We start from the raw sequence: 20,172 nt of genomic DNA, 5'->3' as shown, positions 1-20,172 counted from the left end.
GACAGTTTATGGTAGTGCATCAGCATCCACTTACCACACCAGCCTTTTGTTTGGTTTGACTTTTGAAACTCCAGGATAAAGTAATTTACTGTGGTTAAAATGAATGCATCAGTCTGAAACATTAATATATACCCTTACAGTGCATGGACTGATTGGGGCATTTTATTTCAAAAATATGCTGACCTCTCTACCAGAATGCTTGTCTGAAAAAACTAGAATATTTGTCCAAGGAAAGAGGGAGAAAAAGATGGCGTACAGCTTAGCTCACTTGTTGGTGTATTTAACTCGGTCAGAAAACTAGAAGTTCAAGTCCAACTCCAGCTAAAGGACATGATCATATAATCTAGATTGACAACCCACCACACTACTGAAGGAGAATGCAGTGCTGGAAGTGCCAACCTTTGGAGGGGATACTCTACCCGGTTCCATTCTACAATTATTGATTTCATGCATGGGTCTTGCCCAAATATGGCATAGGTTTCAAAAGTCAAATCAAAAAACCCCTCAATTTTGCATCTCATGAAATTCCAACTATTTTGGTTATCACAGCGACTGTTGCACACTGGATGGACTCAGTCACTTTGTTAACTTAAGCAGATCAAATAAGTTGAACTTGAGCTGGAAGCAGTTTGAAACATGTTTGTACCTCCATGTATTTGCGTCAGGATCAAACACCTCAACTGTTTTTAAGTAGGTTGTACCATCAAAACCGCCAACTGCCATCAGAAGTCCATTTACAACAGCTAGACCAACCTGGGTGGTGGTGGAAGAGAGACACAAAATTAAGTACATTTTTAATTACTTGTTAGGAACAGTGTTTACATATAGGTTAAAGAGGAAATGTTAATACAAGTAACCTGCTAGCACCACATGTTGATGTATCGTATGCTGTGCTACAGAGAGGACACCGGTTTGTCCCCTCAGTGCAGGTGCCAGCGAGTGGAGTCTAGTACTTCCCCAAAGAGAACAAAATGCAAACACATTTAAAAAGCGCTATTCCATCCCACTTGTGTCTCCCATCTGCAGGGCACCAATCTACCAGCTGCAAAATAGTATATATTGCAGGGAGAAACATGCAGTATGAAGTAATGTCAGTGGTCACTATATGAACAAATGGGAGGCTCTAATGGATTAGCAATGCTGTAATCCTTAATGTCAGATTATTTACTGTAGTTGCATGGGGAGGGGAAGAAGCCCTTATGTAAACTGCTTATCAAATTATTTGCTGAAGTAGATACACCAGACAAAATGTATTATTCAGCCAGATATAGTACATGCATATTCTACTATATGATATTCATCATAGCCAACAAATCTTCCCTGTCCCATCTCTGCTGATTGTGTTAGAATGGCAAGAAAGAGCATCGATTTTCTACAGATGATCGAAATCTTAACTTTGGTGCCAAGAAGCGGCAAAGCATCAGGAATCCAAACAATGCAGGCTTCTTAAACCCACAGTGATAAAGATAAATCACAATATGCTACAAATCTGAAAAATTACTAGACAGGCACAGGTCAATCAGCATCTGGAAGAGAAAAGGTCAGTTATAACCCTGATCAAAACTGGCAGTTCTGATGGAGTTATATCCAAAACGTGCATCTTTCTCTTGTTAGCATTTTCATATTGTATCTATCTATATTATATACTAGCTGGAGTGCCCGGTGGTGCCGAGGCTTTTTCAAGGGCATGTTGTTGTTGGGGGAGAGAGCGACGTGGGGGGGGGGGGGGGGGGGGGGGGAGAAAGAGAGAGAGAGGGCGCGCGACCGGGGGGGGGGGGGGGGGGGGGGGGGGGGGGAAAAAGAGAGAGAGAGGGCACGCGACGGGGGGGGGGGGGGGGAAGGTGGCCCGATGGACCCCTGCAAAGGAAGGAAGGTGGTAAGCTCCCCCCCCCCCCCACCCTCTCTCTCTCTCTCTCTACTCTTTTCTTTCCTCCCCCCCCCCCCCCCCCCCCCCGGCCCTCTCCCCTGCCCGAGCCCTCATCCCCCGCTCCAATCCCTCTTTCCGCCCCGGGGCCCGGGCCTCGGCACCTGGATGAACACGTTCCCTCGGCTGATGCCGTTGGCCGAGGCGAACACCCGCAAAGACATGGCCCAGCCGAGTCCAGCGCCCCGGTCAGCTCGAGGTCCGCAGCCGCTGTTCGGCCGCAGGCCACAAAGCACCCGAGCCCAGCGATGGCTCCACGGAGCTCCGTGCCCCCCCACGCACTGACATGGCCCCGCCCTCCCGAGCTGGCTTGAAGAGCGCCGATTGCGGCTGAGAGACGGCCGGCAGGCCCGGTTGCCGGGGTAACCCTGCCCGCTCTCCAAGCCCCACCCGAGATCAGCACTCCCGAGAGCCGAGCCCCGCCCGAGCCGAGCGGGGAACAGAGACACGCCGTGTCTCAGCTGCTCCTGCTGCGCGCGCACCCTTTACTAAGGTAGCGGCGCTCGGCTGAGGCCCGCCCCTCCAGCCTTCACAAAGATGACTGGGGCCGGGAGGTGCCTAGCTCGGGCGTGGGTGCGGAGGAGAGGCCGAGGCTTCGAGGCCTACCTGGAAAAACGGGGAAAGGTAGGAAAATTAATGAGATTAGATAAAAGATTTAGAAAGTAATTAACTTTTTTAAAAAACAATGTTTTAAAAGCAACGTTTTTTTGACAGACGCAGAAAGCGGGAAAAAGGAAAAGTTTGGAATCAAGATGGCGGCGACTCACCTCTTAAGAACGACAAGGCCCGCCCACACACGCACCGATTGGTCGACCGTCAGGTGACCGAAGCGTAGGATTGGTCAATCGTCCCGTCGCTCGACCGTAGGAGGGCCCGGTCGCACGCGCCAGCAACCCGGCGTACGATTGGTCGACCTCGAGGTCACTCCATCGCTAATGAGCGGATGAGATGCTAATGAGCGGAATTTTGAAAGTTTTTCGGATACCGTGGGCGCGATTTTTGTCCGGCCGAAACGTAAATACACTTACCACCGTTTCGGAAAGGTAAGCTTTCTTTCGACGTAACGCACGCGTAGGTACGCTCTAACTTTCGAGCGCATAGCCGGACAGACGCACACGTGAGGACAGACAGACAGAAGTATCCGTTTATATATTTTAATTTTATTATATATATAAAACGGTATGTCTGTCTGTCTGGCTATACAATCAAAGGTTATAGAGCGTACCTATACATATGTTATAGCAAAAGGAAGCTCATCATTAGGGGACTCTTGTAGGCGTATTTACTTTTTGGTCGGACAAAAATTGTTCGCACATTATACAAAAAACCTTCAAAATTCCACTCATTAGCATTGACTGACGTCAAGGTCGACCAATCCTGTGCCGTGATGATTGACCAATCGGTGTGTATGTGGGCGGGACTAATCGTTTTCATCTCAGGGATCTGTCAGCCATTATACAGCAGCCAGGGCAGCTCAAAACTTTGCTAATCCAGGTCAGTTTCTTTAAAAAAAAAGTACCAAAAATGTTTTATAAGTACTTTAACTTTCATCTTTGAAGGTATTAAAAGCTAGAAATGTTTAGGTTAAAAAACAGTGCAAAACAGGCCTAGGCTTCTCCAACTGCCCACAGCCCAAATCCAGTCCCAGGCTTCCAGCCCACACATCCACCAGGCCCAAAAAAGCTCTGGAAACTGCTGACAACCCAAATCCAGTCCCAGGCTCCCGGCCCACACATCGACCAGCCCCAAAAAAGCCCTCGCAACACGGGGCTCCCCTGCTAGTTAGATTATATTTTGTTCAGATTAAAGCTGCAGTCCAGGGATGGAACTTGCTCGAGTCTGTAATATATGGTGTGCTGCTAACTACATCAAAAACATGCACACACAACACAGTGGACTTTGGAACATACTTACTCCACTCCGTCTGGAAGTCATAGCGACCACTGGAGACCACTGATTGGTTCTAAGGTTGTATCGCTCAGCACTGCTGAGCTCAGTTGTGTCATCGCGGCCTCCGACTGCGTAGATCATGTCCTGGAACACAGCACAGCCAAGGTGCTTCCGCCTTGTTCCCATTGGCGGGCAGGGAGACCAGCGATTCTCCTGAGGAATGAAGCGTTCAACTGAAAAGTACAAAATCACTTCATGAACCCAACCAGCAAAGTCTTACTGCAGTATTAGAGCAAAGCAGGCTATGTGCATATTTTAATCTTGATTTCTTTTATAGGTGAGCAATTGAGAAAATGAAAAGTAAGGTTCTCCCCAGGTATAAATGCCAGGCTTTTACTGGGGACAATTTTCTATGTAGCAGTATCTGGCGTGCTCGCAAGATCATACAATCAATACAGAAGAGGAAAGCTATTCCACCCATATTAGTTCCTCCATCCAGCATAACCTTACAGCTCCTCCAAATCGAGCATGTATTTTTTTTTTTTTTTAAATGATTGCAGGGTTTTCACTCTACTACCTGACCTAGAAATCCATCTTAAGTATTGATCACTGAGGAACAACTTCCTGAGAAGAGTCCTTCATTAGCCTTTTACTAGTTTGAATGTCTCCTTCTTGTATTTTTGCAATTTAGTAATTTAGTTTGAAGCAATAGTCCAGATTTACCTTTTCAATTTCATTTACAAATTTAAATACCTCTAGTTATATCCCTTCTGCCCTCAAGTAGATGTAAAAGATCTCATGGCATTATTTGAAGGAGAGCAGAGGAGGAGGTCTCCAGATGTCCTGGCCAACATTTATATGGATATTGAACTGGGGAGGAAAAGAGTCAGTTTTTTGGAGTGTTGGATTCGACTTAATGTAATGTACTGTACATCCAAAAAAAAGAAAATTTCTGGGAGGCTCACTATCAATTCATCTCCAGGACTGGGGTTCCAAACTAGCCCAATCTCCTCCACCGAGAGGAGAACCCTACATAACATGAATTTGGACAACTAGAACCCAATTATTGATGGGTCCAAAACCATAGCACAAAACTGCCTATAATTTAACATTAATTACTATTAAATTGGCACTGTCACGTTAAGGATGGGTGGTGTGGGAGATGAAAAAGCCACACCAGAAGCAGCTGGTGATGGCCTACGGTTATAAACACAATGGGATAGTATACAGGGAGATTTACATTGTATTCAGTATTTCCAGATTGGACGCAAACAACCCATATTAAAAGAGAAAATGTTAATTCTCTACCACATACCATCCCTCATATTAATGATTAAAAGATTGAAGTTAGGACCAGTCTGAAGTACACCTATTGTAACTAATCTGTTTCCACATAGATTACCTGTATTCAGTGGAGATGTTCCATCAGAGCCCCCGATTGCATAGAGATGTCCACCGAGGACTGCCACAGCTACCCCCAGGCGCCGAGTGCTCATTGGGGCTACTCTCATCCATTTATTTTCCTTAGGATCAAACCTGGCAAAATAATAAACGTGCTACAAATCGGATTCTCTCTAATCCTATAAACTTATCTCCTATCAACCCTTTAAACAGCAAGTGCCACAATAAGTACCTTACTCTCCTCCTCCCTCCCTTGCCAATTCTCTCCCCTGCTAAGGGATTTCTTTCTCAAGTTGCCCATGGCCTTCTGGTACCTTGGGCAGGTGCTCAATTTTCACATACAAGCCTAGACAGCAAGCGTTGGCAAGTTTGTCGATGCAAGGAGCATCACAGCCAAGTCTGATCCGGTCCTCACCCAACAGTCACACATGGGTCACTGGATTAACAACAGGAAACGCTGGAAAAACTCAGCAGGCCAGGCAGCATCGGTGGAGCGAGAAACAGAGTCAACGTTTCAGGTCGAAGACCTTTCGTCAGAACTGGGAAAAAAAAAGCAGGGAATGGAAAGCAAGTTTGGGGGCTGGGAAAAGGGGGAGGGGATGGAAAAGGGGGAGGGGATGAAAGAACAAAAGGGAAGGTCAGTGATAGGATAGAAAGCAGGAGAGATTAAGAGATATTCAAGGCAAGGGGAGGTGGAAATGGGGCAGGTTAAGGAATAAAGGATGGCTCTAGATGGGGTGTGAATTGCGCTGGCAGAATTAAGGGAGGGAAGAAAAAACAAAGTGTGATTTAAAAAAAAGAAAATATATATATATGTGATAGGGGCCAAGATTATGATCTGAAATTGTTGAACTCTGTGTTGAGTCCAGAGGACTGTAGAGTGCCTAATCGAAAGATGAGGTGCTGTTCCTCGAGCTTACGCTGAGCTTCCGTGGAACAACGCAAGAGGCCGAGGACGGAGAGGTCTGAGTGGGAGTGGGGCAGTGAATTAGGCCTCCGGGAGCTCGCGGTCCCCCTTACGGACTGAATGGAGGTGTTCTGCAAAGCAGTCACCCAATCTGCATTTGGTCTCCCCGATGTAGAGGAGACCACATCGTGAGCAGCGAATACAGTGTACTAGATTGCAAGAAGTACAAGGGTCACTGGATAGTGATCAGGAGTGGGATCCCAGCAGATTTCCTCCTTCCCAACAATAATGCCACCCCGCTGAGATAAGCTAACTGAATACAGACCAATGATCGAAGCTGGGACCTTCCTGCTTTGTATAGCTCAGCTATTGACGAGACAGACTTGGGAGGAACTTCCAGTACCCAGTTTAAAAAAAAACATTTAAAATATGTTCATTAAACTCATGTTTATTTGGTACAATTCACAATAGCGACGTGTTTTGGTTTTGGTGGAGTTACGCTGCATTCTTCATTTTCATCACAGACTGGTGTCTGGCACACCGAGAAACCCATTGCTCTGCCGGAGTGTCTCCAAACCCAGCTACTGAGAAAGCCACGTAGGTTTCAGTTCGCCCTGTAACTAGTGCACACTTTGTCTCCTTATTACCCAAGTCCAGAGAGCTTAGACGCAGACAGACCAGCAAGAGTCCAGAGGGCTGTAGAGTGCCTAATCGAAAGATGAGGTGCTGTTCCTCGAGCTTACGCTGAGCTTCCGTGGAACAATGCAAGAGGCCGAGGATCCCCTAGTTAGGTGTAGGGGATACTGGTGGAAATTAACTGGATAAAACCTATGTAGCCATTCAGCAAACAGCACTGATAAATTTCCCACTGCTTGTCCAGCTAGGATCACTGGATTGCAGAATTCTCTCAAGTCCAGTGGGAAGAATCCCAACCCCTACTAACAGATTTATCTCCCCAGGAGCTATTAATGAAACAGGCTGCTGTTCTGTAGTATTGTGGACCTAGGTAGCTCAGGTATTGGATTACCAAATCTGCCGAAGGTTGACTCGTCGCCAATCGTCCATCACCAGTGTGTCACTTTGGACCAAAGAAACCCCAAAAAGACCCCACCTTCTCTTTTCCATCCCCACCCCACCCGGAGAATAGACTGATGGCCAACTACTGACAAAAGGACAAGTGCCGGTTTCAACCCTTACAAGGTGAACTCACGTACCAGGAAGCTAGCAAAATACTGCGGATGTTGGAAATCCGAAATAACAACAGAAAATGCTGGAAAAACTCAGCAGGTCAGGCAACATCCGTGGACAGAAATTTGAGTTGACGTTTCGGGTCAAACCCTTCTTCAAAAGTTTTGAAGAAGGGTTCGACCCGAAACATCAACTCAAATTTCTGTCCACGGATGTTGCCGGACCTGCTGAGTTTTTCCAGCATTTTCTGTTGTTATTTCACGTACCAGGAAGCTGTGGTGAGCAGCACAACTCCCCAAGTGCATAGCCGCAAGCTTTCCAATAAACCATTAAATGGTGGCTCAAACATTTGGAGATGCAGAGATTCAGCAGCCTCTTTGCAACTCAATCATGGTAGGTACCAAACCTTGGATAATGGAGGTGATCTCATACCCAGCCTTCAGGCAACACTTTCTAGCAACTGTCTTATCAAGACAATGTTCTCATCAACTGCCTTCAGCATGTTGAAAGGACCAGTGCAGGACAGTTTGAAATGTCAGCTATCTTGATGTTTTATACATCAGTGTCCAATGCTGCATACCAGGATGACTCTCACCAATTACTTAATGGAGACCCTCTCATGAAAGGCTTTGGCAGATGCAGCTCTCTCCTTGAAGCCAAAGCCCTGCCTGTAATTATTTCCCTCAGTTTGTTCCCTCACCTTTTACATGGAACACAGGATACCCTTCCACTGCATGCTTAGAAATGTGAAGCTAGGAAAGAGAATTGAATGGGCATATATCTTATGTGCCTTAAGCTCAACCTGCACTAGGACTTTACAGTCATTGAAGATACAGACTAAAGCACCCTTCATCACTTATTACTTGAATAAAAATTAAAAGAAAATTAAAATGTTACCTTTCCACAATGTTAAGGCAGGACACTCCATCCTGTCCTCCAACAGCATACAGGTACCCTCCCAGCACTGCTACCCCCACACTGGTTCTGCATGTGCTGGTTGGAGCTACGTCACTACTCCATTGGTTTGTCTTGGGGTCATACCTCAGCAATAGAACACAAATAATTGATGAGCTAAAAGACACAGGCACGCAAGAGAGACAGAAAATTCTAACACTCGTCATTGTTCTGAAAGCATTTTGTAACCATGACAACAAAAGACCGGTTTCTCCCACTTCCCTAGGTTACACTAAAGTAGTTTCTGTCATGTACATCTGAAGATGAATAAAAATACAATGTGTCAGATAATTTTTTGCTCACTTATCACAATTAATCAAACATTCAGATATAATGAACGAGAGGTGGGCAACAAAGAATTGGCAAGTCAAACAGAGACAAGGTTCTAGCTTTGCTCTCAAAGCCAAAACTCATGTTAAACCCATCAGAATAAAGCAAGAAAGTTTAAATCCAGCTCCAGCACGGATACAAGCAGGAACACTTTCTTTTAATTTTAAGAAAGGAATGAAGAGAGGTAGATTTGCTGCAAATTAAGATGAATTAGCATCTACTGTACATCCCACAAGTTTCTTCAATAGAGTCATAGAGTTATACAGCACGGATAGAGGCCCTTCGGCCCATCGTGTCCGCGCCGGCCATCAAGCCCTGTCTGATCTAATCCCATATTCCAGCATTTGGTCCGTAGCCTTGTATGCTATGGCATTTCAAGTGCTCATCCAAATGCTTCTTAAATGTTGTGAGGGTTCCTGCCTCCACAACCCTTTCAGGCAGTGAGTTCCAGACTCCAACCACCCTCTGGGTGAAAAAGTTCTCTCTCAAATCCCCTCTAAACCTCCCGCCCTTTACCTTGAATCTATGCCCCCTAGTTATTGACCCTTCTACTAAGGGAAAAAGCTCCTCAGCATCCATCCTATCTATGCCCCTCATAATTTTGTACACCTCAATCATGTCCCCCCTCAGCCTCCTCTGCTCCAAGGAAAACAAACCCAATCTGCCCAGTCTCTCTTCATAGCTGAAGCGCTCCAGCCCTGGTAACATCCTGGTGAACCTCCTCTGCACCCTCTCCAACGCGATCACATCCTTCCTGTAGTGTGGCGACCAGAACTGCACACAGTATTCCAGCTGTGGCCTAACCAGTGTTTTATACAGTTCCATCATAACCTCCTTGCTCTTATATTCAATGCCTCGGCTAATGAAGGCAAGTATCCCATATGCCTTTTTTACCACCTTATCCACCTGTTCCGCCGCCTTCAGGGATCGGTGTACTTGCACACCCAGATCCCTCTGACCCTCCGTCTTGCCTAGGGTCTTACCATTCATTGTGTATTCCCTTGCCTTGTTAGTCCCCCCAAAGTGCATCACCTCGCACTTTTCCGGGTTAAATTCCATTTGCCACTGTTCTGCCCATCTGACCAACCCATCTATATCGTCCTGCAGACTGAGGCTACCCTCCTCGCTATTTACCACCCTACCAATTTTTGTATCATCCGCGAACTTACTGATCATACCTTTTACATTCATATCCAAGTCATTAATGTAGACCACAAACAGCAAGGGACCCAGCACCGATCCCTGTGGTACCCCACTGGCCACAGGCTTCCAGTCACAAAAACAACCTTCGACCATCACCCTCTGCCTTCTGTCACTAAGCTAGTTTTGTATCCAATGTGCCAAGGCACCCTGGATTCCATGGGCTCTTACCTTCTTGACCAGTCTCCTGTGCGGGACTTTATCGAAGGCCTTACTGAAATCCATATATACCACATCCACTGCGTTACCCTCATCCACACACCTAGTCACCCCCTCAAAAAATTCAATCAAATTAGTCAGACATGATCTTCCCTTGACAAAGCCATGTTGACTATCCCTGATTAATCCTTGCCTCTCCAAGTGGAGACAAATTTTGTCCCTCAGAATTTTTTCCAATAATTTTCCTACCACTGATGTTAGGCTCACTGGCCTGTAGTTCCCCGGTTTTTCCCTACTTCCCTTCTTGAATAATGGTACTACATTAGCGGTTCTCCAGTCCTCTGGCACATCCCCTGTGGCCAGAGAGGTCCTGAATATATGTGTTAGAGCCCCCGCAATCTCTTCCTTTGCCTCACACAGCAGCCTGGGATACATTTCATCCGGGCCTGGGGATTTATCCATTTTTAGGCCAGCTAAAACCGCCAATACCTCCTCCCTCTCGATGTGAATATGTTCGAGCATATCACAGTCCCCCCGCCCTATTTCTATGTCTACATCGTCCTTCTCCATAGTGAAAACAGATGCAATTCATTTAGAACCCCTCCTACATCTTCCGGCTCCACACACAGATTGCCACTTTTGTCCCTAATGGGCCCTATTTTTTCCCTAGTTATCCTCTTACCCTTAATATACTTATAAAACATCTTAGGATTTTCCTTTATTTTGCTCGCCAGTGTTATTTCATGGCCCCTCCTTGATCTCCTAATTTCTTTAAGTATCCCCCTGCACTTTTTGTACTCCTCTAGGGCTTCCTCCGTCTTTAGCCTTTTGTATCTGCCAAAAGCTCTCCTTTTTTTCCTAATCCATTCTCGTATATCCCCTGACATCCAAGGTTCCCTGTGGTTTTTGGAACCACCCTTGACCTTTACGGGAACATGTTGCCATTGTATGATCTCAATCTCCCTTCTGAAAGCCTCCCATTGCTCTGATGCGGATTTTCCTACAAGTAGCTGATCCTAGTCCATTTTGGCCAGATCCTGCCTTATCCTATTAAAATCGGCCTTCCCCCAATTTAGAACCTTTATTTCCGGCCCATCCCTGTCCTTTTCCATGACCACCTTAAATCTTACCATATTATGGTCACCGTCACCAAAGTGCTCACCTACTAGCACTTTTTCCACTTGGCCGGCCACATTCCCTAGAATTAGGTCCAGTACCGCCCCCTCTCTTGTAGGACTTTCTACATGCTGGCTCAAAAAGCTCTCCTGGATGCACTTTAAGAATTCTACACCCTCTGAGCCTTTCACACTCTGACTATCCCAGTTAATATTGGGGAAGTTGAAATCCCCCATTATTATTACCCTATTATTTGCACATTTCTCTGAGATTTGCCTACATATCTGTTCCTCTATCTCCCCCTGACTGTTTGGAGGCCTATAGTACACTCCCAGCAAAGTGCTTGCCCCCCTTTTTGTTTTTAAGCTCTGTAAAGTCTGTGGGTTGTGCAGTTAATTACGACACAGACTTCAGGAGTAACATACAACAGGACCTTACTATTCGAAGGTCAGGGCGAATCTGCCCAATAAGTCATGCCACAGCACTTATATACCGGTGTGGTCACCGTCGGTATTACCGTATACAGAAGCCAAACAAGTAGTGCCACACCTAAAATAGTTCTCTTAAAGGTGAACGGTTACATACATAGTCTCTTAAAGGTAGACGGTTACATACACTACAATCCTCCCTTTTTAGCTTACAACATACGTATTTCCCATTAAACATACAGTATAACATATATACAACTTTATGCAAGACAGTTCACAGATTCAGTCTCTCTGGAGGTTTCCGGACTCTGTCCGGATAACGCCTCAGCGGTGTCGTCATTCCTGGCGGGGTAGTAGGTGCTTCTGACAAAGTCGATTCGGCTTGAAAGACAGTGTCAGGTTCCTCTGATTCCAGTATTACCAGATCGGAGGTAGGTGTTCTGGGTATCTCGGTTTCAACAGTAACCGGGTAAGGTGGTGAAGTAGGTTGGCCAGTTGTGGCTGACCCTATGATCTGGTCAACATGGCGCCTTATTATACTGTTCCCAAGATCCACCGTATACATCAACGGCCCTAGCCTTTTTCCAATAGTTCCAGGCTGCCATTTCTCGGTACGGTAGTCCCGGGCCAAAACTTGTTGACCTATCTGAAAAGATCTAGTGGCCCTTTCATTCATGCCCTGGAATTGCCGGTTCTCTACGTCCCTTCTGAGGTTTGGCTTGAGCAAATCCAGCCGGCATCTTAGTCGTCTATTAAAAAACATCATGGCGGGAGTTTGATTTGTGACCGCATGTGTTGCATTCCTGTACGCCAACAAGAAGCTATCCACCTTATGTTGTAAATTAATGTCTTCATTACCCATGGCCTTGATGGCCTTCTTGAAGGTCTGGACAAACCTTTCAGCCAATCCATTGGAGGCGGGATGGTATGGGGCTGACGTGTAGTGCTTAACCCCATTGCTCTTTAAGAATTTCTTGAATTCTTCGGACACAAATTGCAGTCCATTATCAGAACAGATCTGTTCCGGCAGGCCATTCCTAGCAAACATAGTCCTTAACACTGTGATGGTTTTTTCCGTGGTGGTGGTCATCTTTATTACCTCCGGCCACTTGGAGTGTGCATCCACCGCTATTAGGAACATTGAGTCCATAAATGGACCAGCAAAGTCGATGTGTACCCTTTGCCAAGATGAGGGCCACTCCCATGGATGCAGCGGAGCCTGTGGTGGCGCGTTCTGAACCTTCTGACATCCTAGGCAGTTCTTAGTGATTTCTTCGATGTCTACATCGATGCCTGGCCACCATACAAACGCTCTTGCTAGGTTCTTCATCTTCACTCCACCCAGATGTCCCTCGTGCAACTCCTTTAACACCTTCTTTTGAAGTTTGGGTGGAATCACCACTCTAGATCCACACATCAGGGTTCCTCTACACACTGACAGCTGTTCTTTCCTCTGTGAAAATGCTTGCAGTGTTGGTTCGCCCTGTGCTGGCCATCCCTCCACCGTTAAATCATAGACTCGTGAAAGAGTCGGGTCATTTCTTGTTTCGTTTTCGATCATCGAATTTGTTATTGGTAGACACTCCACTATGGATGAGTGGAACATCTCTACCGGGTCCAATGTAGTCGCTTCTTCTACTATCAGCAATGGCAAGCGCGATAACCCATCAGCATTTCCATGCTGTTTGGACCTTTTGTATTCGATGTCATATTGGTGTGCCCCAAGTAACACGGACCACCTTTGTAACCTTTGCGCTGTCATGGTGGAAACGGCCTTGTTTGGGTTGAATATGGACACCAACGGCTGGTGGTCTGTCAGTAATGTGAACTTCTTACCTTGCAGGTAATGATTGAATTTCTTCACGCCCCACACAAGGCTGAGGGCCTCCCCATCTATTTGAGCATAATTTCGCTCCGCGGAGGTCAATGATCGGGACGCGAATGCCACTGGCCTTTCCGAGCCATTTGGTAACTTGTGTGAAAGTACTGCTCCAATTCCATAAGGGGAAGCATCACAAGCTAGACGAAGGGGTAACGTTGGGTTGAAATGAGCCAACACTTCTTCAGAGGTAATCAACTCCTTGCTTCTGCGAAAAGCCTTTTTACATTCCTCACTCCACTTCCATGGTATTTCTTTCCGCAACAGAGCATTCAGCGGATGCAGCACCGTGGATAGATTTGGCAGAAACTTGTGATAATAATTAATCAACCCCAAGAATGATCTTAACTGTGATACGTTTTCTGGAGCGGGGGCCTTCACGACAGCTTCTATCTTGTCAGGTGACTTGTGCAGCCCCTCTCGGTCAATGACATGACCGCAGTACGAGATCCGTTTTTGGAAAAACTCACACTTCTTGCGATTAACTCGAAGGCCATATTCCTTCAACCTGGTGAGCACCAGTTTCAAATTTGTGAGGTGTTCTTCCTCGTCTTCTCCCGTAATTAGGATATCGTCTAAGTAGCACTGCGTGCTTGGAATTCCTTGTAATACCTGCTCCATGGCCCTCTGCCAAATTGCTGGAGCCGAAGCTACCCCAAAAACCAGTCTATTATAATGATACAATCCTCTGTGTGTGTTGATGGTGAGGTACTGGCGTGACTCTTCCTCGACTTCCATTTGTAAGTATGCCTGAGCCAGGTCTATCTTGGTGAAGTGTTTCCCTCCAGCCAACGAAGCAAAGATATCTTCAATCCGCGGAAGCGGGTATTGTACCGTGTGAAGCACCGGATTCACTGTGATCTTGAAGTCTCCGCAGATGCGGACCTTCCCCGGTCCCCCTGGCTTATTACTTGGTGAAGACTTCATGACGGGAACAATGGGCGTGGCCCACTCACTCCAGTCCACTTTTGACAGTACCCCTGATCGTTCAAGTTCTTCCAGTTCTGCCTCCACAGCTGGTCGTATCGCATAAGGTACCGATCTGGCTTTGAAAAATTTTGGGCTTGCATGTTCTGCAATCTTAACCTTTGCTTTAATTCCTCGCAGTGTTCCCAGTCCTTGCTGGAATACCTCTTTAGCTTCGTCCAATATTCTGGACAACCGTTCAGGTTTGACATCTTCCTTTCCGGAATCCACCGTCATGGTGTTTAGTGAATGCCAGTCTATCTTTATTTTCCGGATCCACTCCCGTCCCAGAAGTGGTGGACCTCCCTTGGGCAGCACATACAGGTCCATCCTTTGGTAATCTTTATCCTTGTATCTCACCTTGACTTCTATCTTTCCGATGGGGAATACTTTGTGCCCAGTGTACGTCTGTAGTACTAGTTCCGTATCCCGTAGTGGAATATGCTTGAATAACTTTTTATAGTCATGCTTATTCATGACCGTCAGCGCCGATCCGGTGTCCACTTCCATTTTCACTTGGACTTTTGCAATCTGTAGTGTGATCCAGATAGTTTGTCGGTCAGTTTCATTATTCACATTGTGAATTCTCAAACTATCCAGTCCTTTGCAGTTGGAGTGTGAGTCCGACTTCTGTTCCTCCGGACTCTTCCTAGTCACCTCATGTACCTTTCTGTACCACTTTTGTGGTGACTCATTATTGTTGGTCTTCTTTCCTGACCGGCATACCTTAGCTATGTGACCAAGCTCGCCACATTTCCTACATTCTTGGTTTTTAAACCAGCATTGGTTCTGGTCGTGTGTTGTCTTTCCACAACGATAGCATTTCGTTGTACCCGAAGTAATTTGTTGTACCAAGTGCCGCTGCCTTTAGCTGCATTTCCTTTCACTGCGGCTTCGCTTGATGCTGCGATAAGGACAGCCTTATCAAGTGGAAGATCGTTCTCTTCAAGCAGTCGTTTTTGTGTTTCTTCCTTCAACATTCCGCACACGAATTTGTCTCTCAGTGCCTCTTCCAGGTTGTCCCTAAACTGACAGTCTTTCGCTAGCCTCCGCAGTTCAACCAAGTATTCCGCGTTGCTTTCGTCTTTCCGTTGCGTTCTCGCATAGAATTTGAATCGTTCAGCCAACATCAATGGTGTAGGGTTCAAGTGGTCCTTCAGGACAGCCACAATATCATCGAAAGTCTGATCCGCTGGTTTAGCTGGTGCTAGTAGATGCTTCAAGAGCCCGTATGTCTTTGCGCCCATCGAGTTCAGCAAGGTTATAGCTTTGTCATCTTCTTCTATTTTATTGGCCTCACAATAGATCTCAATGCGTTCCACGTACGTGGCCCAGTCTTCTACCTCGGAATTAAAATCGTTGATGTTACCACGCTTAGGCATCTTCCTCTCTTTGGGAACAACACAAGTATTTCTTTAAATTATTATTTCTTTTTTTTTCCTCTAAGATGGCGGTTTTCCCGCGAAAATGGCGGTTTCCCGCTCTTATCTTCTCTCCCCGCCCACTTCAATGGCGGTTTCCCGCTTCTGTCTTCTTCCCTGCCTAATGGCGGCTTCCCGCGTTTCTTCCCTGACGGGAGGGGTACACTTTCCCCACGGGCGACGGCCGCTGGCTTTCAGGTTCACAGCCTGCGCGTCGGCTTCAAGGCTTTCCCCTTTTTAAAAAAAAAATTTATGGCAGGGCGACCGGCTCTGGGTACCCCGTTGACGGCGAACAGGTTCAGCCGCTGGGCTGGCTCTCGCACAGTTCCCCTTGCTCAGCTCTGTCTCTCTCCCGCTCGCTCGGCTCTACCGGCGCTGGGTACACCCCGTTGACGGAGGACAGTTCAGCCGCTGGACTGGCTCTCGCGCAGTCTCTCTTGGTCGGCTCTGCCTCTCCCGCTCGCTCGGACCCCAATCGCGCCTCCCAGCCCTCTCGCAGTCCGGTGCTTCTCTCCTCGGCTGCGGCTGAGTTTCTCTCTTCCCGCGCCTACGCTCCCGGTCGCAGCGCTTCGTGGCTTCGGTCACCGCCCGGCTTTTCCCGCCGGTCGCGGTCTCTCACGACGCCGTTGGACCCGACTTTTTGTCCGGCTCCTTTTCCCCCTCGACCGTGGTTGAGTGCCCAGCCCTTATCCTCCGGCTATTCTTTTCACTTTCCCTTACTCACAGTCACCGTGGCAGAAGGGACAGTCAGTGCCTGTTGCTGATGGAAGTTTTTGTCGCTAAAGTCTTCCTCCTTTCTATTGCTGCAGCCTTGAGTTTTCTCCCAGCCGAATGACGAGGGCGGTTGCCTCTTTTCGACGCTCTTTCGTTGCTTTGAAATTATTGTTGCCGCAGGGTACGATCGGACTCGTCGCCACTGTAAAGTCTGTGGGTTGTGCAGTTAATTACGACACAGACTTCAGGAGTAACATACAACAGGACTTTACTATTCGAAGGTCAGGGCGAATCTGCCCAATAAGTCATGCCACAGCACTTATATACCGGTGTGGTCACCGTCGGTATTACCGTATACAGAAGCCAAACAAGTAGTGCCACACCTAAAATAGTTCTCTTAAAGGTGAACGGTTACATACATAGTCTCTTAAAGGTAGACGGTTACATACACTACAAGCTCCACCCATATGGCCTCATTAGAGGAACCTGCTAATATATCATCCCTCCTTACTGCAGTAATTGACTCCTTAATTAATATTGCGACACCCCCTCCTCTTATAACTCCCCCTCTGTCTCGCCTGAAGATTCTGTACCCCGGAATATTGAGCTGCCAATCCTGACCCTCCCTCAACCATGTCTCCGTGATAGCAACAATATCATACTCCCATGTGTTTATCAACACCTTCAGTTCATCCACCTTATTTGCAAGATTCCTTGCATTAAAATAGATGCCATCCAGCCTTGCCCTTATATATTTGCCCTGTCTACCAAGCTGACTTGTTTTTTTCTCTATAATTGGCAGCACATCACCCCCTATTTCAGCTCCCCTCTGTATCCCATCCCCCTGCCAAGTTAGTTTAAACCCCCCCCAACAGTGCTAGCAAACCTCCCCGCAAGGATATTTGTCCCGCTCTGGTTCAGGTGCAACCCGTCCGACTTGTACAAGTCCCACCTTTCCCAGAAGCAGGCCCAGTGATCCAGGAAAGTAAAACCCTCCCCCCTACACCAACTCTTTAGCCACGCATTCATCTGCTCTATCCTCCCATTCCTATACTCACTAGCACGTGGCACTGGGAGTAATCCAGAGATTACAACCTTTGAGGTCCTGCTCTTTAATCTGTTACCTAGCTCCCTAAATTCTTGATGCAGGACCTCATCCCCCTTCCTACCTATGTCGTTGGTCCCAATGTGGACCACGACCTCTGCCTGCTCACCCTCCCCCTTAAGAATGCCCTGTAGCCGCTCAGTGACATCCCTGACCCTGGCCCCAGGGAGGCAACAAACCATCCTGGAGTCACGTTTGCGGCCACAGAAACGCCTTATCTGTTCCCCTTACAATAGAATCCCCTACCACTATTGCTCTCCCACTCTTTTTCCTCCCTTCCTGAGCAGCAGAAGCGTCCCTGGTGCCAGGAAGCTGGCTGCTGCTGCCTTCCCCTGGTGAGTCATCCCCCTCAACAGTATCCAACTTGGTATACCTGTTTGAAAGGGGGATGTCCGCAGGGGTTCCCTGCACTACCTGCCTGCCTTTGTTGCTCCGCCTGATGGTCACCCCCTGTGCTGCCCTACCCTGAGGCGTGAACAACTCGCTAAACGTGCTATCCACGACCCTCTCAGCATCGCGCATGCTCCAAAATTCATCCACCCGCAGCTCGAGCGCCGCAATGCGGTCTACAAGTAGCTGCAGCTGGATGCATTTCCCGCACACATGGTCGTCAGGGACACTGGCAGCGTCCCTGACTTCCCACATGGAGCAAGAGGAGCAGAACACGGGTCTGAACTCTCCTGCCATGACTTACTCCTTTAATTAATTAAAAAATTTATTCAATACCCCAGTTACAGGTATACTCTAGGGCGCTTTATTTACCAACTGTCCCCACTACACCACAGAAATTTAACACCACAGAATTCAAGCTTGTATTGAAAAGAGAGAAATACTCACCAACCAATCACTTACCTGCTCCCTGGTGACGTCACACTTGGATTACTTTTTACCTCTCTCCTGGAACCTGGATTGGTATGCCTCTGACTGCTCCTTAAGTACCTCTCCCGCCTCGGGCTGCTCCCGCGCAGGTCCGCTGCTTCTCCGGTCTCGGGGCTCCCTGATCTTTCCGGGAGAACCCCTGATCATCTGTGCTGCCTCCAGACTCAGTGCTAGAGGCAGACCTTCAAACAGCACTGCTCCATATGCCCTGTCTGCACCAATGTAGACCAGGGGTTTGTCAGCAACATCATGGGTTGGAAGCCAGGAGCTAGCAACCAGGACATCTGGGATCCTTTTGGACTCGCAAAGGTGCACTGATGTTATAGAGGATGTGGTGTCCTCAAAGTAGCATTCCCTTTCCCACCTCCCAAAAAAGGTTCCTTTGCTATGGCTGTGGGGCTATTTTATATTTGCTTGCTCATTAGTAGCAATGTAGTTTCTAAGGAAACGCTTCAAGGACACCCTCAAAGCCTCCTTGAAAAAGTGTAACATCCCCACCGACACCTGGGAATCCCTGGCCCAAGACCGCACAAAGTGGAGAAGCATCTGGGAAGGCGCCGAACACCTCCAGTCTCTTTGCCAGGAGCAAGCAGAAGCCAAGCGCAAGCAGAAGCCAAGCGCAAGGAGCGCACGTCAACCCAAGCACCCCACCTGCCCGCCCCTTCAACCACCGTCTGCCCCACCTGTGACAGAGACTGTAGGTCCCACATTGGACTCATCAGTCACCTGAGAACTCATTTTTAATGTGGAAGCAAGTCATCCTGTTCCGAGGGACTGCCTTAAGAAGAAGAGTTTCTAAGGAAATACAGCATGTACAGGCAAGAAAAGTAAGCACACTTATGCCCATATATGGAGCTAAAAAGGGTTGTGGAAAAACCCTTTTCTCACGATCGTCATTTCATGCCTGAACAATACAGCCCAGGAGATGCACAAAGCCCAATGCAGCTTCCCATTTAATCAATGAGGGACATGTTTGTTGAAGAATCAGTCGTCATCGTCCCCACCCCCGGTTGAGAAATCCTTCCACTGCAGGTACCTGATTTTCTGCAGTGCTGCTCGGAGTCAGTTACAAAAGGTTATATTTTTACTTTAGCTACAGATCAGAGAACAGTGACGAAGTTACAAGTTACAAACAGGCAATACCAAGTTCATACTGGATCCATTTTTAATTCTCCCAGCCAAGCACATAGTCCTGTTAATGCCTACATGCCGTTAAGTTTGAAAAGTATGGAGCTCCTGATCACTTTTTAAAACCCAGTGTGACACCGCATTGTAGTTACACTCAATGAAGTGTTAATTCCAAATGATGTAAAATTACCTGTTCTAGGATGTCTTGCACCCCGCTCTTCCACAGAAAGGTCAACTCTGTAGTTAAATGATTACTTATCATTGCAGAAAAGTGCAAGCCACCTTGCAGCAACACTGATTTCAATAGAAATGCACCCCAAGAAGGGCATAAGAATGGTCTGGGAGTGGCTCCTTATTCTGCTTGTGAGGATGCATCAACAAGAACAACTTGCATTTATATAGCGCCTTTAACATAGTAAAACATCCCAAGGCACTTTACAGGAGCGTTATCGAACAAAATTTGACACCGAGCCTCACAAGATGATATTACGACAGATGACCAAAGAGGTAGGTTTTAAGGAGCGTTTTAAAGGAAGACAGAGAGGTAACAAGGTTTAGGGAGGGAATTCCAGAGCTTAGGGCC

The 20,172-nt window shown here is 47.2% G+C and overlaps 1 protein-coding gene across 5 annotated transcripts in view; it reads right to left on the bottom strand.

Annotated features, from left to right (window-relative positions):
• LOC147101670 (kelch-like protein 20) overlaps positions 1-20,172 on the bottom strand; it is a 70,573-nt gene that overhangs the window by 16,929 nt on the left and 33,472 nt on the right. For 3 of the 5 annotated variants that reach the window (XM_085965440.1, XM_085965442.1, XM_085965441.1), the window contains 4 exons: positions 8,208-8,381; positions 5,217-5,350; positions 3,839-4,047; positions 647-753 (listed from right to left, as the gene is read on the bottom strand). In XM_085965440.1, coding sequence (XP_085821566.1) covers positions 647-753; positions 3,839-4,047; positions 5,217-5,350; positions 8,208-8,381 — 624 coding nt within the window. The remainder of the gene's footprint in view (positions 1-646; positions 754-3,838; positions 4,048-5,216; positions 5,351-8,207; positions 8,382-20,172) is intronic. The other 2 variants (XM_085965443.1, XM_085965444.1) reach the window with 1 other exon arrangement.

This window comes from Somniosus microcephalus, chromosome 23 (genome assembly GCF_052327205.1).
Source record: "Somniosus microcephalus isolate GS21.2 chromosome 23, FLI_Smic_1.0, whole genome shotgun sequence".
In the NCBI taxonomy this organism is placed as follows: Eukaryota; Metazoa; Chordata; class Chondrichthyes; order Squaliformes; family Somniosidae; genus Somniosus; species Somniosus microcephalus.
Note: the sequence above shows the minus strand (reverse complement) of the source record. Positions and strands in the feature narration are given on the sequence as shown.